The sequence below is a fragment of the Antechinus flavipes genome, chromosome 3, assembly GCF_016432865.1.
Source record: "Antechinus flavipes isolate AdamAnt ecotype Samford, QLD, Australia chromosome 3, AdamAnt_v2, whole genome shotgun sequence".
NCBI classification, from domain to species: Eukaryota; Metazoa; Chordata; class Mammalia; order Dasyuromorphia; family Dasyuridae; genus Antechinus; species Antechinus flavipes.
The window spans coordinates 306,412,073-306,439,046 of NC_067400.1; the positions used below are offsets into that span (position 1 = coordinate 306,412,073).

At 35.3% G+C, this 26,974-nt stretch overlaps 1 protein-coding gene across 1 annotated transcript in view; it reads left to right on the top strand.

Annotated features, from left to right (window-relative positions):
- Positions 1–26,974, top strand: part of SIDT1 (SID1 transmembrane family member 1) — a 150,486-nt gene that overhangs the window by 40,698 nt on the left and 82,814 nt on the right. The window contains exons 2-4 of the mRNA XM_051985305.1: positions 11,603–11,724; positions 12,398–12,568; positions 21,531–21,576. Coding sequence (XP_051841265.1) covers positions 11,603–11,724; positions 12,398–12,568; positions 21,531–21,576 — 339 coding nt within the window. The remainder of the gene's footprint in view (positions 1–11,602; positions 11,725–12,397; positions 12,569–21,530; positions 21,577–26,974) is intronic.

Sequence of the window (26,974 nt, forward strand, 5' to 3'; positions counted from 1 at the left end):
TATTCTTTGGGTTAAATAGAAATCTATGTCACTTTGTCCTGGGACCCCAAGATACTGAATCAATAACTAGGTGGCTTGGAACTTGGACCCCTGAGCCATTCTCTGGAAGGCAGAAAAAAAACTAGCCTAACAGAACAAGGAAAACTGGCCTATGATATCCCACCCTTTGGTGGCAAGACCCTACAGGTCTTCTAGAGAACTTTCCAACCTATAAATAACTTTAGACTTCTTATGGACAACTCTAATCTTAGGGATGTAAGAAACATGGTATAGGCAACATATTAGTTGAACTAAGAGGAAAAAGTAGCAAAAACAAAACAAACAAACAAATTGAATGGCTTCCAGACCGAGTGACCAAGTGTGGATGGAATAAAGACCAGAAATCCTAAACTTTATCTCCTTGTTTTAGAATAACTATGTAACAGATTTCAACAGTCTGATCTATGTTGCAGATGATGTCAAATCTTTGTAGTTGATGGATGGGTCTTTCCTGATTTAAAATGGTAATAATTAAAATGAAAAGCCTCAGAAAAATTAGAACTACAGCACAGAAAATAATATTTCTAGCATAGTAACTAATTCTTCATTAAGGGTTCAGGTAATCTGTTCTAAGGTCACTAAAAGATTTTTACAATTCACAATTGTAAATGAGTGGGACTAGCACTAGGAATATCACAGCCACAGTGAAGATAACAATACTTGTGATATAGTCACTGGTTCTTCATTATAAGTCAGGTTTATCTAAATGCAGAATTTCTCCATTATTCCTACTACCAAAGAGGAGCCTTTGATTGCACAGTTCTGTTCTCTGCACGCTAAAGACCACATAGTCAGAGACATGACCAGCACCCTAGAGTCAGTGTAAATAAAGGTCTTTTCCAACTCACCCTTGGAGGGTCTCTAAGATATTATCTATGTAACTTACCACTCAACCCACTGGGAGGACTTATTGGAAACTTTTTTCTCTAAAGTATCAGATTATCAGATTAATTATCAGATTAATGGCAACTGAAGTCAATTAGTGCATCTCTCTTTACATGAAGTTATCAGTAAAGAAGCAGATTCTATAGGTATCAGCTCATTGGACTACAAAAAGTCCAGTCCCAAGTCTGGACTGGAGGAATTAGGCTCTGGCTGAGATGCACCTGTTAGAGGCACGAATGCCCAAGAAATCTGAGGAAGACAATGTTGAATGTACCATTTCCATTTAACAGCAGAGGCCAAATGAATCCTACTCATGTTGTTAGAAGGGCCATCTTTTATTACTCAACTCATTATGGGCAATTCTGGACAATGGGTGACTATGTTGTTTTTGGTCCTTGGTTTTTATATGGCATTGGAGAGGTGATGCCATAATATGTAAGTGAACTGGATTTAAGTGAGGGAAGGCTGAACAATCCATTGTAAGGAGGCAGTACTTAGGTTGGGTAGGAAGCCTTCTTGCCTCCATGTGGAAACATTGCCCTCTCAATTTCCACATGGAACCACATCTAGCCACTAGTACAGACTGCTGAGGCTTTGGAATAACTAGTAAGTCTGAAAGATCCCTCCTTCATATGGGTAGACCTTTTTATGCCCTTAAATAACCAAAAAGTTATGTCCTTATGACTGAAAGCCATCAGAAGACTGTGTCAATAGCTAAGAAGCATGAGCTTTAGCCCCATGAACCAATCAAGTCTTAGCAACACACACAAAAAAATCTAACCTAATCTACATGCCAAAGGCAGAAAACCTTGGCCTATTAAGACTATGTTTTTTACAATATTTTTAAAATGTAAGAGTTTTGTTCCTTCCCAAATCCAACCCAGTACTTAGAACAGAAACCTTAATAAATGAATTGAATGATTGGACTTCTCAAAGTGCCTCCTTCACCTTGAAAATAACAATCCTAGAGTTAAATCCTTAGTGTTCTACTAGGAGAAGGCTAAGATAGGAGTACAATTTATGACAGCATTTGGCTTCTACTCTGAAGCAGTGAAAAGAGAAAAAAATAATCGCTTGATTTTTTTCTCCTGCCAGAACATTATGATTCATTTCAGATGGAGGCAGGGGGACATCTGTTGTGATTTAAAAAGATGTAACTGTAAAAATTACACAATAACATTTTGATTCAGGACAGAATTTACTAAACCTAAATTAGAATTTGCACTCTATACATTAAGGCATTTGCAATTCATTTTAAGGAATTTATGTTATTTATATTGGTTAAAGCTGGAAAATGCACCAATTTTTTTTTCCTTTAGGCTCTTGGCAACCCTTCATTATTTGTAGAATTGCTAATGTTTAAAAATGACTATTATCCTTCATGGCTTTTCCCCCATACTTTTGTTTCCTCATATACAGATTTAGCAATATCACAGCAATATTTTATGGTTTTAGGTGTTAGTGTTAAAATAGCAAATGTCCTCAAAATGTAGTTCACATGTTTAAAGCAATTTTAATCATAACTAGAGCTCAAGGAAAGCTATTTGGGAAACATGCCCAGCCCTAAAGAAGTTTTTATTGTTGATTTACTTAAATTAAGTCGACTATCCTAACAAGTTTTAGCCTGTAGCCTGTTTTATGTCAGTAGAGACAATGTTTGCTTCTCTTTAGAAACAGGTTCTGAGTTTGAGGACAGCCAATGATAAAACTGAGTGTAATAAATGTATTTCTAAAGAAACCTATTTTATGTGATATAAAAAATTTTAATATAAACATAATAAATAACAATAAAGCAGTCAAACAAAACTAGGGACAAAATTCCTACAAATCTATAATCTTGGAAATATGGATATGCTTTCTAATGCAATTTGCGCTTTATGCATGCCTGACTACCCTATACTTCTTTTGCCCATGTCTTCCCCTAAATTCATCACTGGAGGTCCAACCAACTTTCTAAGAGACTCCCAGTTTTCTTTTGAGAATAACAATGGAGCACACAAACTATTTATTGTCTCTCCCTCACATTTGCCACAACTTCCTTCCATCTTCTGTGTTGGTTGAAAGAAAGAATATTGATACTGATATAATTTATTTCTTCAAGAATCATTATCATTGGAAAAGGATCTCACATTTAAAATACCAACAACTAAGTTAAAGTTTATAAATAGTCTAAAAACCATGTGAGTTAATAATAGAATTATATCTATTTTCCCTCCTAAATATTACTGGAATGGAAGATACAATTTTAGGGATTCAAAAGGAAACCCACTTCTCTGGTCATTCTTAAGGGGCAGGGTGTATTCAAACTTATATTGCCTTCTTCACTCCTCATCAAATAAATGCTAGTTACACACACACACACACACACACACACACACACACACAAAACCATTATAAATAGCAAATAGTAAGTAAACTTTATCCAAACAAAACAGTAAATAAAAATTGGAGAAGCTACATAGATTAAAATATAACAGCAAATACACAAGAGTAAATGAGCTCTTTAAATGGGATCAAAGTACACTTCAGTTCAATCAAGAGAATATATTTAATTACCCACACCCACCCCCAAGAAGAAATTCTCTCTTCAAAGTCTTTAGGGAAGCAAGATGGAAATCAGGTCTGCAACTCTCAAAGTTTTTCCCTTTATTCTACCTTGGAGTCTGCCTTAAACCATATACAGCTCTTTTACTGGAAGCTCTCACATCAATTCTAACCCTTACAGGTCCACTGTTTCTCATAAGATTTCTCTTCAACAACGAGAAGGACTCTTTAGCACATAAAATAATAACAATAACAAAAAACAAGCGTAGTTGGAAGCCTAGTTAGAGGTTTCAAAAAGAGTGTACCACTTCATTGCTTCCCTAAGAGTATAATAACATAACTATTTTTTTCACAATCCTGCCAACATTGAATTTTATTGTTTTTAGTTATTATCTTTGCCAACTTGAAAAATGTAATAATAGCTTACAATTATATAGCACTTTAAAGTTTGTTAAAGCATCTTCTTCACAACAATCCAGTACACTTATCCACATTTTACAAATAAAAAAACTAGAGAAGCAACATAAGTATCAGCATCAGAATTCAAACCCAGAGTTCCTGGGTAGTCCCATATTCCTTCTCGTTGTGGAATATAATATATCAACGTTTCTTTCATTTGACTTTCAGTGATTATCAGATAATTGTTATTAATAATCATTTGTGACCTCTACCTTGAGAACTGTTTGTTCATGACTCCTTAGTGTTTATCTACTACAGATTGTTTTATTTCTGTAAGTTTCGTAAAGATTCTGAATGTTGTTTTTATCAGCTGTATGAATATATTACACATACCACTCTGATTTCCCCCAAATATTTCTATTTAAATATATTATTTTTGTTATGAAAAATTCCTTCATCTTTATATAATCCTATGAATTTTGTCACCAATAACTTAATTCATTCATCATAGCAATGGTTTTCTTCTCTGTAGCTGAGATAAATATATTTTTCTTCCATTTTTTAATGGCTCATTTTTTTTTATATCTAGACTCCTTTTTTTGTTTTTTATTTGTTTATTTGTTTGCTGAGGCAGTTGGGGTTAAGTGACTTGCTCAGAGTCACACAGCTAGGAAGTGTTAAGTGTCTGAGATCATATTTGAACTCAGTTCATCCTAACTTCAGGGCTAGTGTTCTAGACACTGCGCCACCTAGCTCCTTGTACCTAGACTCAATCCATTTGGAACTCCTTGGAGCAAATCACATGTGATATGAATATAACCACATATTTTGCTATCCTTATATGCAAGTTTTATTAGATAACAATTCCCATCCCTAATGTTGGTTTTATCCACTAGAAATTTACTGTATGTCTTTGGTGCTCATTCTAAATTGTCTGGTTTTTTTTTTTGGTTTGTTTGTTTTGTCATTGATATATTTTTCTGCTTTTAAAATATAATATTAGAGAATTTTCATAATCCCTGCTTTTATAGCATATTTTGAAATATGCTAAAAAAAAAAGCCTCCTTTCTTCAATTTTAAAAGCATCTCTTAGTATTTGTGCCTTTTTTCCATACATTTTAAATTGTCTTAGTTAATTATATGAAACACTCTCCCTTTTTTTTGAAATAACATTAAATCAATATGCTAATTTAGAAAATATTGACACGTTAACATTTTTACCATATTGCCTCTAATTAGCAAGTTTATATCTGTCAAAATTGTCATATGGTTATTTTTATATGTCTTATGAGTGAGTGCTTTAGTAGGTTAATGCTCAAATATTTGATACATTATCATTATCATCATCCAGATTCTCTAATTCCTAGTACTTATAGGAAAATCTCAAGATAATTCAGGTTGATTTTTTAAAGTAAGTGACATCTTCTAGCATCTTAAAAGATCTCTTTTTTGTCATAATTTTTGAAGGTTGTCAATAATTATCTGAGTGAGTTGAATTTTTAGTTCTTCCTTGTTGGAGGTCAGTCAACAAGCATTTATGAAGTACCAATTCCATGCTAGTCATTTTGCTAGAGACAAAGAAAAATACAAGATGTTTCTACGGTTGAGGAACTCACAGTCAAATGAGAGAGATAATATGCAAACAATGTAAAAATGAGAAGTATAGATAGAGAGAGAGTAAATGGGAAAATATCAAAAGAGGGAAGGACTAATATTAAAGGAAATCAGGAAAGGCTTCCTGTAGAAGGTGAAGTTTTAACTGGGATTTGAAGGCAGCCAAGTGCCGTAGTAGTTGGAGTACCAAACCTGGAGTCAGGAGGATGTTTGATCAAATCCAGCCTTAGACACTTAACCCAAGTAACTCTGGACAAGTCTATTAATTCTGTTTTCCTTAGTTCCTCATCTGCAAAATAAACTGGGGAAGGAAATGGCAAACCATTTGAGTAAATTTGCCAAGAAAATTCCAAATAAAGTCACAGAGCATTGAACATGGCAGAAACAACTCAACATCATGAAAACAACAACAAAAAGGAGAAAAAGGAGTCAGAGATGAGGGGAGAGAGACTTCTTGGCTTGGGGTACAGATTAGCAAGTGAAAATGTCCTGAGATGGAATGTCTAGTGTGAGAAGAAGCAAGAAGGCCAGTCGCAATGGATTGAAGAATCCATTCTTCAATATATTGAAGAATATATGGAGATATAAGTTATTAAAAAAAAAAAACTGTCAAGGTAGGAGGTGGGGCAAGTTACAGAAAGCATTAAAAACCAAAGGATTTTCTTTTGGATCCTCCAAGCAATGGAGAGCCACTGGAGTTAATTGAATAGGAGTTAGCATGTTAAATTAGTGCTTAAGAAGATCAATTTGACATTTGGGTAGAAGAGACAATCAGCAGACTAATGCAGTAGTTATGGCATGAGATAATGAGAGCCTGCATCAGGGCAGTGACCATATCAGGAGAGAGAAAGAGATATATACTAAAGATGTTGTTGAGATAGAAATGACAGAACTTGGCAAATGATTAGATATGGAAGGTGACAGAAAAGTAAAAGATAATACTTAGAACCCATTTGTCAAGGAGAATGGTACTACTCTCTTTAGCAATCGGGAAGTTAGGAGGAAGGTAGAGTTTTTTAGGGAAACCAAAATGAATTCAGATTGGGACGTGAATTTCAGATATCTAAGGGATATCCAGTTCTAATATCTAATATGCTGTTGGAGATATAAGACTGGAGGTTAGAAGAGAAATAAATTTGAGAATTCTCTGTATAGAGATGATAGTTGAACCTATGGAAGCTGGTGAGATTATGAAGTAAAATTGTAAAAATAATTATTTATAGCCCTTACTAGGTAGCACACTGTGATAAATCTTATTTTAATGCATACTCACAACAATCCTGGGAGGTAGGTACTATTGTCATTCATATTTTAAACTTGAAAAAAATTGAGGCATACAGAAATTAAGTAATTTGCCCAATATTGCAGACCCAATAAATGAGGCTAGATTTAAAACTCACCTCTTCCTGAGTCCAGACTTAGGAATCTATTCCTTGCACCACTAGCAAAAAAGGAGAATAGAACCCATCACAGAACATTGTAGGACACCCACTGTTAACAGGTATGACCTAGATGAAAATCCTGTAAAGACTAAGAAGCAATTATCAGACAGGTAGGAGGATAGAAGAAAGCATTGTCTAGAAAACCTAGAAAGAAGAGAATATCAAGGAGAACACAGTGATTGATAACTGTCAGAGGCTACAGAGAGGTCAAAAAGAATGAGGATTGAGAAAAGGCCAGTAGAATTGGTAATTAAGCGATACTGGTAACTTTGGGAAGAGCACTTTCAATTAAAATATCAGGTTGGAAGCCAGAGCAGAGAGTTCAGAAAGGATTGGGAGGAAAGGAAAATGGAGACTTAAGTTGCAAACATTGCCTTCTCAAAGAGTTTCTCTTTTCAAAAAGGTTTTGTACATCTATTTGTAACTTCTTTTCTTTTCAGTGCTTCTGGAAAGTTTTCTTACATCATCTTTAAAAATATAGTTATGTTGGTTGAAATCTTCTAGAAGTCTAATCCTCAGGTGTCTTCTTAATCTGTCGTTTTCCTCTACTTTATTTTCTCAAAATTTTCTAATTTAATAATTTTTGGAGTTTTTCTGTTTCAATTGCTCCTTCCTAAATATGTCATTTATGATTTTTTTATTTCCATAATTCTGACTTACATCATTTTCCCAGAGATTATTCTTGCTTTTTTGTTATTGATTTTATTTCATCCTTTAATTCTTTGTGTATGTTCATTAATTTATAATGTCTTTATGAATTTCTCTCATTGTTTCTGATAAAACTATTGATGCCTATTCAGTATTTCATATTACATCTCTGGAGAAATTGAATTAATTGGGAAATAGCTTAGAAAACTTTATCAAAAGTTACCTAAAATAAGCATTGGATCACTTATGAGTAACATGCCTCCTCTCCAAGTGAAATTAAGAACAATTTACTTACATTTAGAAATGATTGAGTATTGGTTAACATATTGATAGAATTTTCCCCCTCTTTCTGTTTCGTTTCAGAATATTTTTCAGTGGGTTGGATTTTTTCTGTTTTCTCATTATTTTTAGGATTGTTCATTTTCTAGTAAGCTCCATTCATTTTTGTTATTCCTACTGCTATTTTTGATAAGGGATCACTAAAATGTACCTTTGTTATCTCACATGCAAACGTGACATTTCTAACCTATCATTTACGTTGAGTTGCAGTAACACGAAAATATCTATTCTCTTTAACTACAATGCCATGAGGCTATAAAATGACTCACTAGAACAACTTCCCTTTATGATGATTAAGCATGTAATTTTGGTTTCACCAAAATTAAACCAACAAGATTTAACAAGATTTAGACTTTCCATGGAGTCTGATTAATGTTTGCAGAAGTTGAATGAATTAGGAAATACATTTATCAAAATTTATCTAAAATAAGCATTGGGTCACCTATGAGTAGCACATCTCCTATCCAAGTTAAATCAAAAACAATTCATTTAAATTTAGACTAATTCCTAATTAACATATTGTATAGTTGGTGCTTTGGAGTTCAACTTTAAACATCTTTGATTCAGAATCTGTATCTATTCCCTTTATTTGTATATTACATAACAGGACAAAACTTTGCAAAATAAAATACGAGATTATTTTTAAAGATACAAATACTATGTTGATATGATCATTAATTATACAAAGAATGGGACTTTAATAAGGTTGATCAAGATAACTTTTCAGTTTGATAAGGTTCCCCAAATAAGATAATAATAATTATTATAATAATTAGCATCCGTATATCATCTACTGTGGACTTTGGAACATAGGTAGTGTTATCCCCATTTCACAATTGAGGAAATTGAGGAAAACAAAGACTGAATGACTTGTCACATGGCTAATAAGTATTTGAGACGAAGTTTGAACTTAGGTCTTTCTGACTCCAGACCCAGTGCTCTATCCACTAAACCATCAGCTGCCTCAGAATCTGGACAAGATTACAAAACCAGGAGTTTTGTCAGAAAGGGTAGTCTTCCTTTTGCATGTGAGAACAAGGTATAAAAGAGAGACAGTATTTCTTTTAAGAAGCTAACATTCTAATAGAGAGAGATAATAATATGTGGGTATTGATGGCTAGAAAAGGTTTTTTGGTCTGAAAAGTTGAAGGGGTGGTGACTAAAACTCTAGAGTTGAATAGAATGCTCTTTCTGAAGGCAATGCTGATATTGATTTGATTATAATTCCTTGAACAAGAAGGGGAAAGGTAGAACAAGTAGGAATGAACCAAGTAGATAAGAAGCTGATCAGGGTAGTTACCTGGTAGCATGACCTGGTAGTACTTCACTCACTTAAACTTCAGGAGAGCAGAGCCACAGGATGAGAATTCCAAATTTAATTGATTCAGTCCTCCAGGGCATGGCCACTAGGTACACAGACTTCCCTCCCAGAATTCACAGGCTCCTTCAACTACATGCTTGTCTATATTTTGAACAGGGGAAATCAGTCAGGAAAAGAAATCCACAAGACAACAAATTATTAAGTTCTTGTTATGTACTAAGCACTGTGCTAAATATTGGGGATGAAAAAGTCATAACAGTCCCTGTCCTCAGAGAGTTTACTTTCTAATATGGGAGAAAAAAGGAAAGGAGGGACAGAAAGAACAATTTATCATTTAAAAAAAATAAGAAACTAAAGCAATGGAAACATTTGGAACATTCAAACACATACCAAAAAAATTCAAAAGTGAACATAAAATTATAAGATCAAGCATAACTTTTAAAAAAGAGATATAAGAGGACATACTCAGTTCACTATTTCATGGAGAGGGGTAGACCACAGTTGCTGCTCATTGCATAAGACTTTTTCTATATGTTGATCAATCGTGTTGATTTTTCCTTTTCTTTTTCTTTTTTTTCCTCCTGGTCTTGAAAAAATACTATTTGTCGTATAGGATGACTCTCAGGAAAAAGAAGAGATACTAGGAAATTGTTTCATTCTTTGTACTTGTATCCCCAATACTTAGTGCAGTGTCTGGTGATTAATAAATTATTGCCCATTAAATCCACAGGTTCAGCCCCCAATTTCTGTTGAATTTGCCCCTTATGTTTGCTCTCAAAGGACAATGCCCAACTTTTCAACTCTCAAATTTCTGTGTTTGAAGCTTAAAATGCTGTATTTTAAAGGGCATACCTTTGACAAGTATTATCCTTGTTCAGTCATTTTAAAAGAAAAGATCTATTAAATGGAAAAGTTCTTACTAGCTCACATTCAGAAAGCCCTTTAGGGCTTCCCCACATACCCAGCTCTGTGAAGTAGCACAAGTGTTATCTATCATATTACAGATGAGGAAATTATGATATATAAAAATGAAATGAGTTGCCTGTAGTTACACAGCTTTCAGGTGTCAGAATTAGAATGAAGAAGCAGATTTCTAGAGATCAGATACAATGTGCTTCCCACCATTCTAGTCAGTCAGTTATTCTGTCAGTAAACAATTATTAAGCACCAACTATATGCCAAGCACTATGCTAAGCACTGGGGAATCCTTCAAGGAGCTCAGTGACTAATGGGGGGAACCATGTTCAAAAGAGATACACAGAATAAATTGGAACTAATCAGCAAAAAAAAGGCTTTAGTGTTTTAAAAAAAAAAAAAAAAAGGATCAGGGAAGACTTGACTCAAGTCAGAGAAGCCAAAAGGCAGAGATGAGGAAGAAGAGCTAGTAAAAAATGTTTTGTTTGCGAACTCAGATCACCTCAATTTCTAAGCACCAACTAGGAAAGGAATAGTGATTGACTATATTAGAAAATCAAGTCTAGTTTGGCAAAATTCCAACTACTGAACAAACCAAAATTTGTTATATAAAAACTAAAATTATGTCCACCCCCCACCACCACCCCTAATCCATTCTTCATAAAGGACTTTATGTATGTGAGTTAGTAAGAACTTTCCCATTTAAGAGGTCTTTTCTTTTTAAATGACTGAATAAGAGTAATATTTGTCAAAGATATGCCCTGTAAACCTATTGGAAGCTACTCACTGAACATCTGAATATTCAAAAAGATAAAATTCATTCTACAAAGAACTCTTCTTTCTTTTTCTTTTTTCCAGGATGCAAAGGCAAACTGAAAAGTTTCCAAAGAGGGGCAGCTAGGTGGTGCATTGGATAGAGCACCAGCCCTAGAATCAGAAAAACTTATTACTTATTACTATGTACAGAAAAACAAATACTTATTAGCTGTGTGAACTTGAGGAAGTCATTTAACACAACTGCCCAATTAAAAAAAAAGTCTCAAATTAGAGTTAACTTTCTATGTGTACAGCAGAAAAGAACAAATGGGGCAAGATCAATACAGATGAGAAATATTATCATAGCAATCAAAAAGTTTCTAGCTGCAGCTCAGTTACAGAAGAAAAATTCTCCAACAATTATAGTTCTCTAGTTCTATGTAGTTTTAAAGTTTGCCAGGTTTTTTCTTTGTGACAAACCTATGACGCAGGTAGTACAAATATTCATGTTTCCATTCAACAGATAAGTCTGAGAGTCAATCAACAAGATTACATCACTTGCCACTGAACCAGTCATTGTCTGAGGTAGATTTCAAGCGAGGGTCTCCAGACTCCCAGTCTAGGACTCTTTGCACTATACTATACTATACAGACTTAGGAGGAGGTTATGCTTTTCAAATTTTTCTGCCTCTTCTCACAGGTGGATGCTGTGCGAGTGTATGTGAACAGTTCATCTGAGAACCTAAAGTATCCTGTCCTCTTTGTGGTTCGCCAGCAAAAAGGGGTGTTATCCTGGCAGGTGCCTCTACTCTTCCGTGGATTGTAAGTGATTATTCTTCCATGGTTTCCTCCACTGACTCTGAGACCTCAGAATGGAGGTCTCTTGCTTCACAGCAAGGAAAAGTCAGATAGATTTTTTGTGTTGCTACCAGTTTATATATGCTAAATACAAATACACTGGGTAGGCAGAGATCAAAAGAATACATATTTTCTGTGTAACCAACTTCTGATTTTCATTCTATTTGCTTTTCAGACATGCATGAAAGCTATGTGGTTCTGCAAAACTCTGAAAGACATTTCACCCCCCTCCCCAAAATGTTCTGTATCTCAAATCAGGGTAAATGATTCTTTCTCTAGTTGCACCAATAAGAGATCCTGGATCTGTATTCCGTGTGCTGTGTATATGAGGGACCATAGCACTTGACTGTTCTGATATATTATAGATATAACTCAGAAAATAGCCAGAATGTACTGGACAAGCCTGAACAAGACTTATAATCTTAACTTCCTTGAATTTATTTCATGTTAGAAGTCTTTACCCTCATGACACTAGTTTCAAAAAGACATCTTATTTTCAATCAGAAATGTAAAACCTAGTGAAGAAAAAATGCATTTTGGAAGAAGTAAAATTAGATAGAATATTTTCTTACTGTCTGTTTACTGAATCTTACATATTTCTGCTTTTTTTTTTTTCCTCTTGCCATGGGGGCTACAGGAACCAGAGAACCTATAACTACCAGGAAGTGAGCCGAACATTGTGTCCTTCTGAACCTACTAATGAAACAAGACCTTCAGAGCAACTCATATTTGTAGATGTAGCATCCATGGCACCTCTAGGGGCCCAGTACAACTTGCTGGTTACAAAAATCAAGAACTTCCAATTACAGTAAGCAGGATTCACTGTGGTCCTTCTTTCTTTCTCTTCCTGATTAATGTTGTATGTGAGAGTGTAGTATATATAGTTTAGTTTTGATTTTTAATTTCCTGAATGCTTCAATTTCCTGAAAATAAAAAAAAAACCCCTCTTATTAACAAGCTAAGGTTCTGTAGTTGGAGAGCCAGGTCACGTAGAATCAAACATGGTTGCCTTTGCAATGGCACAACATAAAAATTTAATTCTTTGTTTAATAAAACCATAAAAAGTATATGTTCACTAACCAATAACAGCTACATAGTAAATTTATCAAGGCAAAAATATAGAGCGATTTTATTATTTTTATTTTTCCCTAGTTACATTTAAAACAATTTTTTACATTTGTTTTTAAAATTTTGATTTCTAGATTCTCTCCCATATCACTATCCCCAGTCCCTAGTAAGAAAGCACATATAAAGTTATACAAAACATTTCCATAAAAGTCACATTGTGAAAGAAAACATAAACTCCCCAAAAAGCCCTGAAGAAAAATAAAGTGTGTGTGTATGAGAGAAAGAGAAAAAGAGAAACAGACAGAGAGAAACAGAGAGAGAAATAGGGAGGGAAAGAGAGAGGGAAGAAGGGAGGAAGGAAGGAAGGGAAAAAGGGGAAAGGAAAAAAGAGAGAGAATGAGAATTCTTTCTCTGGATATGGATAGAATTTTTCATCATAAGTCCTTCAAAGGACTTATGTATTTTATCATGTATTATGAGAACACATCATTGTATTGCTGAGAATAGCAAAGTTATTTACAACTGATCATCCCAGAACATTACTATTACTTTGTACACAGTACATTTCATTTTGCTTGACTTCATGGGAGACTTTCCAGGGTTTTCTGAGAGCATCCTGTTCCTCATTTCCCATAGAACAGTAATATTCCATCATAATCACTTACCACAGTTTATTCAGCAATTCCCCAATTGATGGGCATGTGAGAAATTTAAAAAATAAAATAAAAACAAGTACATGTTTTGGTGCCATGAAAAACAGAAAAGCCTGAACCCAGTGAGTCAGGAAAACAGCTGGCTTCCATCAACATCCACCTGACAACACCAACTTTCTTCAGACTTCTTTTACTCTTTATTAGCTACCTCCTGTTTCAAATTCTTCCCATTTTTTGTCTTGATATTAACTTTGTTCTGGCTCTCTGGCCACAAAATTATCTGACAAGGCTACAGTTTTACAGCCCTCTGGAATCTCCTTTTCTAGTCCTGAGTTATGTGAAATAGGAGCTGGGATTTACATAGATCCATTTTCCTTAGGGGCTCAAGTTACTCATTCTCGGGATACCTCTCTCTGAGCCATTTTTACTCAGCACCTTGGAGCTTCTCATGCTTTTAGAAAGGAAATGCAAAAGGACTTTTCCCTATCTGGGCCCTAATACTCTATTTCCCCAATCAGGAGTTTTATTTAGTTTTGACTTTCTCACCCTTCCTCTAGATGATATCTATAATTTATTCTCTTTTGAGGCTGTTTGTATGATCTGTTACTTTTATGAATGGTTCCTCAAGGCAAATTTTACTAGTTTAATATATTTGGCTGCTTTAGTACTTGATGGGAAAGTCACTTCTAATCCCAGTTTCAGACAAAATTCAGACCAGCTGATCTGGATGCACAGCTGATGCCTTTGAGCTTTGGTTGCCATGTCCTCATCATATGACTTCTTACTCCAAACTAGCTGGCTCTCCAACCCTGAATTAGGAGCAGCTATGGCACAATAGCTAGACTTACAGTCAATGATACAAAATCCTTGCTCTTCCAGTTACTACCTAAGCAACTTTGGATCACAACCTCTGTGGCTCTCAGTTTCTTCACCTACAAAATGATGAAGTTGGATAAGATCATCTCCAAGTTCTCTTCCACTTGTTCTCTCCCATATTTCTATCTCTACCTCTCTAAGAAAGTTTTGCTGGAGGAAGACAGTGGGAAAGAGAAGGCTGGAAGTAAGAGAAAAGTTATCAGGGTTTGGATCCTGCTTATTGGGCAACTCCTTTCTAGGCATCAAAACTGAGGAGGTTGGACTGAGATTCTTTCCAACTCTAGATAGTAGGATTCTGGGCTAAGTAAGCCCCCAAATAGAATTAAGGATACAGTGCCAGGAGGGATTTTTCATCCAAAATGAAGCATATGAATCAGAAGAGCCCATCATTACTTTCACTTTAAGTCACCTAAAAGAAAGTAAAGCAGAACAATATTATGGTTAAGTGACTGGGAAGAAAAACAATCAGTAAGTATTTATTATGTACTTACTATGTGCCAGGCATTACATTAGGAGTGCAAAGATAAAAATTAAATAGTTCCTAACCCCAAACAACTTCGATCCTGTTAAGAGAGAAGCTGTGTAATAAAATATGCGATTCTGAATGGGTCAGCTCTCAGTTTACCTTTTAGTGCTTTAGACTGCTTCCTACCTTTTAACTCATTCACCCAAGAGAAATGCACAGAGAAATATCTTGGTCACGAAAGAAAAAAGGAAGAAAGAGAATAGGTAAGATAAGAGAATTGGATTAGAGTTGAGACATCAAAGAACACTAAGATATAATAATATTTCAGTGCTACCTAAACATCCTCTCCTGATTATAGTGTTGCAAAAGCAGGATTTTGGAAATTTTTTTCAATAGGAGTAAAGGCACAAATATTAAGACAGTTTTCAGTTCATGGAAAAGATGAGATGCTTTTCTATAATAGAATCATTTCTGAATCAAATAGGTATTTGTATACACACACACACACACACACACACACACACACACATACACCTGGGCTGGGGTCATGAGAAAGGCACCTGGGCGAGGGCCTTCGGCTTCCAACATATATATGTATATATGTATATAGGAGAGACATGGGAACCAAGGGGAGGGGAGGAAGAATAAGTTTTGGAGGGTTGAGATGGGGAGAAAGATATTAAAAAAGGCAAAAACATGGTCCATAATTTCAAGAAGCTCACATTCTAATAGGAGAGACAATATGCAAAAAAAAAAAAAAAAAGTACATATAAGCTCTATATAGTGTAAATAAAAGTTAAGATCAAAAGGAAGGCACTAGGAAGTAGGGGTGGGAATTGAGGGGGGAAGGGAAAATGGCACAGACTAGAAAAGGCCTCTTGCAGAAGTTAGAATTTGAATTGAGTCTTAAAAGAAGTCAGGGAAACCAGGAGCAGGGGGGAAAGAGAAAACTTTCCAGCCAGGAAGAGATAGCAGTAAGAATTGGGGAGTCAGATCATGACATAGAAAGGATAACTGTATTGTGAAGGTAGAAATAAGGCTAGGCAAGAGATTGTTCATGGGGAAAGTGTCACACAGATCATAAATGACAGGACCAGTCTTTGAAGCTGGGTTTCTCTGACTCAATCCACCAGTTTTTTGTACTGTAGCAAGCTACCTTTAATAAGCTAGCATTGTTTTAATAGTTTAGACACTAGAAAAAATCTGGTTCAATGATTTGATTTAGACTGATAGTATAACCCTTTTTTTCTCCCTTCCTTCATCCTTACCTCTTCCCACACTAGCCATCATATGGAATGGACCCAAGAGAACTGAACATTTTATATTTTTCTAAATTAAAAAAATTATATGGGCTTTTTAAGATAGTTTCTCCCCTAACAATGGACCTTATTATAAAAGAAATTTCCTATCTCTATTGAAGAAAAAGATGAGAAGTGGGAAATTTTTACATGCCATCTGCCAAAGTAATAAATTTCTATTTTATGTAATATAATCCATATTGGAGGGCAGAAATAGAGTAGTTGTTTTCTGGATTTATGCATGTTGTGCTTAGGAAAATAATGAAGAAAATGGAACCTCATAATTATATATATATGTTCACAAATAGAAATAATTGGAAATCAAAGGTTGTCAAGCAGAGCTTTAACAAATAAGTTTCTGGCCAAGATAAAACTGCTCCCGGAAATACCAGGGTGATGCAAGCTTGCCAAAAAAATCAGTTTCTCCATCATTCCTACAAGCCTGACAGAGGGGAGTTAAGAGTGTTCTGTTGCCTGGGAAACACCTGCTGACATTACCATCACTGAAAACTCTGTTAAAAAAGCAGAGCTTAGGTGGTTGAGTTGAGTGTTCAAAGAGGGGCAGTCCTGGAGGTTTTCTGAACTCCTGCCATGTAAACACAGGACCATGATCACTGGCTTAGATGTACAAAGTGAATCTGAATGTAGACTTTTCTTTTCATGACAGAGCGCCAAAACTCCCAAGTGCTGTTCATGGTAATTGATGAGGGGTTTTTGACTAGAGAAAATGAACAAGAGAAAACAATCCCATTATCCATGAGCCAATACTAAGAAATGAAGCAAATGTGACATAGTCTACTACTAATTAAAATTTAAAATGTACCATCACCCTTAGAAATAATGCTTGATTTTTTTTTCATTCCTAACTCTACTCCCAAACATAAAAATCTTACTATACACAAATGACCCTTTTACAAAGACTATTCTTTGTAAAAGAATATTTTAACATTTTAATTTCTATTAAAATCCACAAAGACCTGTGATATGGAAGAGATACTGGATTCTTGAAAGCTGTATCATCAGAAAAGCCCTATGTGATTAGACTTGGCTAAAAAGACAGTGAGTCCAGTCCAAAATTAAAATCACAGAATTTCAGAGTTTTGAGATACCTCACCAGTCTTCTAGTCCAATTTGTACCCCAAAACATCCCTATTATAACACACCTAAATGATGATTATTTAGCCTTTGACCAAAGACCTACAATGAGAGAAAATTCACTTATTCTTCTTAAGGTATCTCACTCTACTTTTAGATAATTCTAATTATTATAATGTTTCTCCTGACATTAAACTAAACTTCCCCTTTTGACAAGTTCATCCATTGCTCCTACTTTTACCTTCTGCAGCTAAAAAGAAGTCCAAGTCTTCTACATGACAATCCTTCAAATAAATACTAGAAGATAGTTCTTCTGCCCTGCCTCTTTAAATCTTTCTTCTCCAGGCTTGCAATGCTCACTTCCTTTAATCAATTATTTCATATGCCATGGACCCACAGATAGCTTCTATCCTGATTGGCCTCCTCTGCAAATTCTCTATTTAATAATCCATGTCCTTTCTAATCAGAATTGAATACCACACTGTAGATAACATCTGACTAGGGTAAAGTAATGTAGCTAGACTATTTGTTCTTGAGGCATTCCAGTCCTGTCCAGCTTTTTCAAGAAGAGAAAATCAAATCCATTTGAGGTTTCCTTTAGTAAAGATATGGAAATGGTTTGCCATTTCCTTGTCCAACTCATTTTACAGGTGAGAAAATGGAAGAAAATTGGGTTAAGTGATTCACCCAGGCCATATGGCTTGTAAGTATCTGAAGTTGGATTTCAACTCAGGAAAATGAGTTTTCCTGACTCCAGGCTCAGTGCAGTAGTATATCTATAGGTGGTGTGCCACCTAGCTGACTCAGCTAATGCAGCTTAAAAATCACATTAGCTTTATGGCTCAAATCACATTGCTGACACACAAAATCCTTTTCAACAAATTACTTTCTTTCTTTTTTTTTTTTTTTAACAAATTACTTTCTATATATACTCTTCCCTCTCTCCCCCAAACCTGTGCTTGTGAAATCAATCTTTTGAACCCAAGTGTAAAACTTTCTATTTATTCCTATTAAATTTCATCCTATTAGATTTAGCCTAGTGTTCTCTCCTTTTCTTCCGAGATCCCTTTGCATCATAACTCTGTCATCAGCATGTAAGTTTTCCTTTCTGGCTTTATATCCTCTGAAAATCTGATAAGGATGCTATCTCTAGCTTTATCCATATTATGGACCAATAATAATGAACTGTTAGGCAGTTCAGGGCTAAATGCAGGTGGTAAGGTAGTCCTCTAGATCAGGGCTTCTTAAATTTTTCCCACTTGTGACCCCTTTTCATCCAAGAAATTTGTACATGATCCCACATATATAGATATATCAAATAGGGTACACAAATCAACCATTTAATAATAATAATTATAAAATCTAAATGTATTTTAAAACAATTCTTTGGTATACATATAATTTTATCATTTATTAAAAGACAAAAAACAAATTTGCATACTAATGAAATGCATGTACTTGTTTATTTTTACATAAAGAATTAAATCTTGGAGGAATATTTGATACTTTTTACTGTTGCCAAGTTTTTCATAACCTCCCCACATTCAGTTTCACAACCCCATATACAGTAGCTGCCCACATTTAGAGAAGCTTTGTTCCAGAGACTTTCTTTTAAATTGATATCAGAACTTTATTGTCTACCTACCCTGTAAGTTTGGCTGCAGAACTAGTTCCAAAGCACAGTAATCTAATGATGCTATCGTCTAGCCCCTATGTCCTCCTTCCTCCCCAAGAATAGAAGGAAATATTTCATCTATTGAATACTTTGCTGAAGTTCAGTTCTAGAGCATTCCCCCTGATTTACCAGTTTAGTAACTATCACAAAAGGAAATAAGGTTATTGTGGCATGATCTGTTCCTTTTTTTTTTCTCATTCATTATTTCCTTTGACATTCATGACCTTTTGTTCCTGTAGATGAATCTTATTCTTATTTTGTCTAGTTCTCTCAAGTTAACTCTTTGGTTTCTTTAAAAAGGCGAGAGTAATAGGGTAGTCAGAGAGCTGATCTCTGGGGAGGAAGATTCAGACTCATGTTCTGCCTGTGGGTACATGTTGGCTCCCATGACCATAGAGAAATCATGTAAACTCTCAAGAGCCCAGACAGTTTTCTAACTTAGGCAGTTTCCTCACTGGGAGTTAGCCACATAATTAAAATGACAGCCATCTAAAAAAAAAAAAAAATTGGCAATTTAGTTGGTAGGACACTATATCTATAAATTAATTAAGTTATAGCACCCTCTCTGGGGCTGTGGTCCCAATTCTACATTCATAGATTGCTAAATAGGTTTTTAGGAAGGCAATTACCTCAGATTCAAGGGTACTCGGAGGGGCTGCTTTCCTAAAACTAGAGCTCACAAACTCCACCATTTTGGTCCTCTTTAATAGGCAATAGATACAATTAAACCAAAGTAAAACATTTACTGAAACACTTGTCCCAAGAACAGTAGCTATAAAAATTCCCTTCATGAACCTGCTGCACACTGTCCCACAAACAGCATGAATGGAAGAGTGGACAGAGAGATAGAGAACACTGATACTATTGTCACACATATGCTCAGGACAGCTCATGCCTTTTGGCACTATAGGCCCCCAATATCTTTTTTTTTCTTGTAGTATCTGGACATAGGGTATTCAATGGGCAGGTTGCTTAGTTGGGCTCCCTGAGCCTACTTCTCCCCACATCTTAACCCTTGACTGCCAGAGCTTTCTTGAATCCATAGCAGACTCTCTTCTTAGCTGCCAAGAGTCACTTCTTAGAGAAACTGCCCACTTTCTCTTTTTCTTTCTCTTTTTCTTTTGTCACTCTTATCTTATTTCAGTCTCCTTCACCCATGCAAAGGGCACAGATCACATTCCACAAACCTGCCTCCTGCCTTGACTATCTTGGTTGTAGTTTCCCTCTTTTTTTTTAAACTTTTGAGAAGACTTAATATTGTATACTGCATAGTATTTCTATTGGCTGTCCCCATGCCTGGGATTCTCTCCCTCTTCTTCTCTTATCTCCTGCTTCCATGATTACTATCATATCTTCCACCTTTTACAAGAAGCCTTTTTCTATTTTCCTTAATGTTGGAGCCTTTCCTTAGTTGTTTATCTCCAATTTATCCAGTCTATATCTTGTTTATATGTAAATGTCTTACCAAGAACTCTACTGACTCACTGATGAATGCAGGAAGGATTTATTTTACATTCTTGCAAGAAGTGCCTCAGGGAGTAGACATACCAAAGGTAGCATTTTATTTCTTATCCTGAATCACAAGTTCCTCAACATGAATATCCACCCCTTGTTACATAACCAGTCCCTACCCCCCAGGAGTTTATAATCTAAAAGGGGGAAGATAACCTCCATCTAGATTACTCTTTGATGTCCCTGTAGGTTTCTAATTTGAGTTTCATTTCTCCAATTTAATATTTGTAACTATGGAAACCAATTGCCCATCCATTTCTCACATTAGTTTACTTCAAAACTTAGGTTCAGGTGCCAACACCTATGGAAAACCTCTTCTAATTACCACAGTTGAAAATGTTCTCTACTGAATTATTGTATTTATATTCATTTACTTTTGGATTTATTTCTATTTCCCCCAGTCTTCTAGAATGTGAGACCAGGGATTGTTTTGGTTTGGTTTTGGTATCATTACTGGCTAGCACAATATCTTGCACAAAGTAAGTGCTTAACAAATGTATATTGGATTGAATTCCAAACATGCATACACACAAATCATCTGCCAATATCTATCTTAGCAAGAGGACTAAACATTTCCAGAGAATTCTAAGACAAAAGCAATGGGAAGCTTTTGTATAGGATTGTACATATAATAGAGATCACTGTTATGATTTATATTGGGAAAGGAAAGGGGAAGGAAATAACCATTTATTAATTTCTTACTGTATGCCAGGTACTATGCTAAATACCTTTCATAATTATTATCTCATTAGATCTATACTACAAACCCTATATAATTGATGTTATCATCCCCATGTTAGTTAAGGATACTGAGGCAGACAGAGGTAAAATAACTTTCCCAGGATCATGTAGTTAGCAACTGACTGCAGTTGGATTTGAATTCAGGGCTTCCTGATTCCAGGCACCACTAGCTGCCTCTATCATTTTATTGTGTTTTAGTCCCTGGAGATTTAAAAGACTGCCTTATCTGACCCCTGCCCATATCCTAAATCAAAATGCTCCATGTATGAACAATCAAAAGTGACATTTTATTTCTTCTTTTTATAGTTTAAAGTGATTATCTTTTACATTCAGCCCTACTTAATTTATATTCCTCTTTTTCTTCTTTTCTTCTTTCTGTGTCTCAGGACAAATGTTGCCTTTCATTTCACTGCCAGCCCCTCTCAACCTCAGGTAAGTAACATTTCTGAGGGATACTTATTATTCACTTACTGTTGCAAATTAAGAAAGTTGTACATAATGTCAGAAAGAAATCAATTTGTCCTATATTCACCTTCCGGAATTTTGAACAGAGAATTTAACTTTACATCTGGAACTAATATAAAGTAAAAGAAATGCTACTTATTTGCAGGATATTTCTATATCATGATCTCTGCTGAACCTAAGCATATGGTTTAGCTCGGGTTCAGTCCTGGAAGGAGCCTACCTTTAGTTATGGATATTAGACTCTCTTTTCTCATATTTGTTGGTTCATTAAATCCTCTAATCAAGTGAGCTGGGGGGAAATTACTTAAGAATTAGGTAACTTATATATATATATTTCCCCCAAATCAGGAATACTGTATACAATATTAATCAGCCAGAGAAAAGGTAATTTATTCTTATACATAATAGTAATCCCATTTCTCATTAACAAAATGATGAAAATGAAATTCAGTAACAACTTCAAACTACTGTTACAATTTTCTGGAAAGCTGATATTTAAACCTCATCAAAACATAGAGCAGTCAGGATTGCTAATTAGGTATTTTTGATTTCACCTCTACTTGGTACTATCCTTACAACTCTTGATAGAACAGCCAGTACTTAGATCAACCTCTCAGCTGTGGAATCTTCTCCTGCCTCCAGCTAGCTACAGCTGATGGGACTAGAGTCTCCTGGCCATTCAGACTCACAAGATCACTTCCAAATCTGGACACATTCATTTGGGGTACTCATTTGAAAGGCAACCTGGCACCTATTCAAAAACTCATCTAGTTAGGACCTGACTGTGGCTTCTCAGGAGATTGGGCAAATTGCCCACTCTGCCATATGGCTCTTGGGTAATAGTTTGAAGCAGTCATTATACTTAGCAACCGGAAAGGAAGAGATTGTCTAAAATAGCCAAAGCTCAAAATTTTGTAGCATGATATACTTTAAAACAAATTGGTCCAACAAAGTAGAAAGTGTTTGATATTTATATTTGCCTTTTCTAGTTATTTATCCCCTTATCTATGGAGTTTTCCCAATAGGATTCTGTAAAACCCTGCAAAAATTCTGCAAAAATTCTACAGATCTCAAATTAGAGATTTTATATGACTATTGCAATGTTAATATTTTTCTTCTAAAATATCAAATATAAAAATAAATATCTGAAGAATACTTACAGAACGGCTAGATAGTGCAGTAGATGGAGCACCAGCCTTGAAATCAGGAGGACATGAGTTCAAATTTGGCTTCAAATACTTAATACTCACTAGCTGTGTGACCTGGGCAAGTCATTATAAAGGCAAGTCTTATAAAGACATCTCATGACAAGTCTTTCCATGTAAAATCAATTTCCAACATTCTAGGATAGAATTTAGCCTTTGAAAATCCAGGTCATCATTATCTGAGGATAAGGCTCTCTAGATCATAAATTCCTTGAGGATAGGAAGCCCATATAATCCTAGCACAATTCTAGTATTCCAATTTGACAACTGTTTTCAACAAGTATTTATTAAGTACTTGCTATGTGCTAGGTACTGAAGATTCAAAAAGGAAAAAAAAATCATACTTAGTAGTATTTTATTTTATCCAGTTACATGTAAAGATAATTTCCAACATTCACTTTTATAAGATTTTGAGTTCCAAATATTTTTCTTCTTCCCTCTCCCCCTTCCCCCACAACTGACATTTTGATAGTTTTTTTTTTTTTCCCCTAGCTTCCAGTTTCCTTGTTTAGGGAGTAATTGTTGTCCTCTGTTATAAATTTTTATTACTTTTATTAAAACTCTAATTTGTATTGCTCTCATCTTGTATTTTATAAACCTGACACTTTTTAATAGTGGGTTTATGTGCATTTGGTAGTATGTGGGGGTAATAGGTGAAGAATTTGCAGGAGAATTAGTTATTTCCACTTGTATAGTTTATATGCCCACTTCAGGGGTGGGCAGTGCTTCATGTTCCCAACTCCTCCCCCAAGTGTGACATTCTCTTAAGGCAAAACCATTAGCTCCAACCCTTAAGAACAGTTTCCTTAAACTGCACAGAAAGAACAAGCAATTGATAGTACCTGAAGCAAGTGGCCTTAGTTAAGATGAATCTAGTCCTTCCTCCATAGGGTCTACTATAAAGCTCACTTTACCTGAGGTTTTTGTTTTGTTTTGTTTTGTTTTTTGTCTGCCTCTACTCAATTCTTCTTTATGTTTGGGAAGTTATAAAATATAAATCAATAAAATATCTTTTCAATCATCTCTAAGTCCTTATGCTGGAAATATTTCCATCAATTATCAAAACTCTTATCTACCTTCCTAGATACGTGGCCACCCATTTGCACCCCTCCTCCAAGGATACACATAAATCAGTGCAATAATAACAACCATATGGTCTTAAAAGCCAGTTTCTTTTAAAGGAAGTGGTAAAACAGAAAGACAACAGATTTTTAATTAATAAGGACTGATAAAAACATATTTATCTCTCCCCAGAGATGATAAGAGGAAAAGGCAGAAAGGATGAAAGTTCTATTTGTCCCTATGGCATCAAGGACACAGCATTTACTGTCTGGTTTATGCTCAGGCCAAGTGACACATGAACAGCATTTTTTTCTTATAGCTCCTTTTAATTTAGGCATTGAAGCTGCAAGTACAGAAGCCATAGCATGGGCAGGAACAGATCCAGCCTCTTTGTTTTTGTCATAATGATGCTGAAGCTTCTCTGGTAAAGGAGGTCATGGCAGGAATGGGCAGTAGCTCCTGTCTCCCCACAATATCATATTGACTTGGTGCAGAAGCTTCCTAATATGAGTCTGCCTGAAGCCTTCATGCCTCACCTGTGCTTTCAGCTCTTCTTTCTCCTTTCGGATGAGAAAGTGGGAGTCTTCTAGATAATAGCCTTAGTTCCTAGGGGCTACTAAGTAGTAGGTAATTTATGTCTGCCAATAAACACCCAACCTCCTATGTCTTTTTACATATACAAGTGCTTTATTTATTGACTTATAATAGTTTTGCTACTTTCCTCCTAAAAACTATTTTAAAGACAGGAAGAAGTTTTTCAGTTTTAAATATCTGAATAAAACAAAATGGAGGCATTTCAATTTATCTTATCCAGCACTAAAAAAATACTTTTGTGTCAGTGGCTTGACTTTTTTTTCTTTTTTGGCTATATTGAATTCCTGGAAATTTACTCATCAGACAGATGGTATTTGCCATAGGAACAAAATTATAATTTAGGTTGAATTCTTAAAGACCTAATTTCAAGTAAACTATAAATGCATAATAAAAGTAAAGATACAGCTCTAATTCTCTGCATTAATTTTTTGAGGTACCCATGGCAAGATGGACCTAAGTTATTGTTACCCTGCTCTTGGCTTAAATCTCCCCCCCAAACCTGCAGAAAAAAATCTGTTGACTGGATTACACAATAGGTTATTTGCAAGTACACAGGCTATATTATAGCTAAATAAAGTTTTAATAAAAAAAAATAAGGATCAAAAAAATCTATTTTATGGTAAGTGAGTTGTAGTAGTTAAGTTTCATGACAAGATCCCATGCTGAATGTGTCTTGTGGTCATTTAGAGCCCTAGCACAAGAATCTTGTCATTCTGGTGAATTCTATGAATTAACTCAAAGAGTTTGCTTTCAACATCTTTGTGGACTCCCTGTGGCAGGCTGGTTGTTCTCTGGTTTTGATTGTCATGTGTTGTCTTTGGCATTTAGTGAGCAATTCTTCTGCATGTTCTTTCCAATATCATCTTATTAACCCTCCCCTCATAGAGCTCCTCTAATCTCCTTTGCATGGCTATTCTCATTTATCCTGGATATTCTCCCAATATCTTTTCCCCAGGTCATTTATCTCCCGAGTACATTTGGTGTTGGCAGCTAGATGTCACCGTGGTAGAAGATGCACCTGATCTACTAATTGTATAAACTTCCCTACATAAGATACATAATTACTCAAAAAATAAAACAAAATGAAATAAAACCACAAACCCTCAAACTAGTCAGATTTTGAGTTTAATCCTCACAGAAAAACCCAAGTGGATGAAAAGATGTGTATAGTCCATGTTATGATATGCAGTTGACTGCATTGTCCAAAAAGCTAGCATTTTGGACAGATCCTGTAGAGGGACAAAGAACTTGATGTAGAATCAAACAGGAGGAAATATGCAGGCTAGATTGTATTTGGAAAATTATATAAGGCTTTCAGTGATTACAAAATTTCTCCCTGAAATAAAGAATCACTTTTAATATTACTGTCCTTCTAGTCAGAAAACATTTTTTAAGCACCTACTCTGTGCCAGGCACTGTACTTAAATGTTGGGATACAAAGAAAGGCAAAGTTAGTCCCTGCTTTCAAAGAACTCATGCTCTAATGGGATAGATAATATGAAAGTAATTATATATACAAAATAAATTGGAGATAATCAATAGAGGGAAGGAACTAGCACTAAGGAGAAATCAGGAAGGCTGGTAGAAGTTGGGATTTTTGTTGGGATTTAAAGCAAGGTTGGGAAGGTAGGAGATAGTTGCAAATCATAAAATAGCACAGTTTCTAAAGAATTAAAAGTACAAGTCACCCAAAGATCAGTGAAAAAGAACATGATGAATGCAAATAGCCTTCAGCTTTGATCAAGGAGGAACTGTGCCCTAAAAGTAGAATTATCATTAGGAAGATATAGACAAACAGACAAGGAAGTGAGCTGATGACGAAAGCTAGGGATAACAAAGGAATGTACTTTTGGCTCAGTTGGTGCCCACTTGCTATCAGGATATCTGGAAAGATTTCCCAATATGTTGAAGGGAGTCTGAAAGGGCTTTGGAGAATGTTTAGAGAGGGAATGGATAGCAGTTGCCCAGAATGAGAAGAGGTGTATGGATTGTGCTCTACTCCATGGAGGGAGCACCCATATTGATGAGCTCATCAATCTAGTGAGATATAGCAGTATTCCTAGCACATACTATAAGAAAATATATATTTGGAGGCTGGGAGAATTGTAACAAACTCAAAAAGGTTTGCAACTCACAGTTTACAAGGGAAAAAAGGCCCCAGACCCTGGCCCTGTACCAGCTAAAGAACATTTTCACAATCTCCTTACGTCCCACCTTCCTGAAATCCTTCTCTTTGGTCTGGTCCTTGATATTAATTTGGCTCTTAGTGTATTTCCGGGGAATTGGTTCTCCCAGTAGGGGATACTGCAGCACTAATAAGTGCCAGGTACTATGCTAAGTATTTTACAATTATAATTTCATTTGATTTTCATAACTCTGAGAGGTAGTTGCTATTATCATCCCTAATTTACAGATGAGGAAATTGAGGCAATTGAGGCAAATAGAGGTTAAGAAATAAGCATCACATAGTTAATAAGTATAGGAGGCCAAATACAGAATGCCAG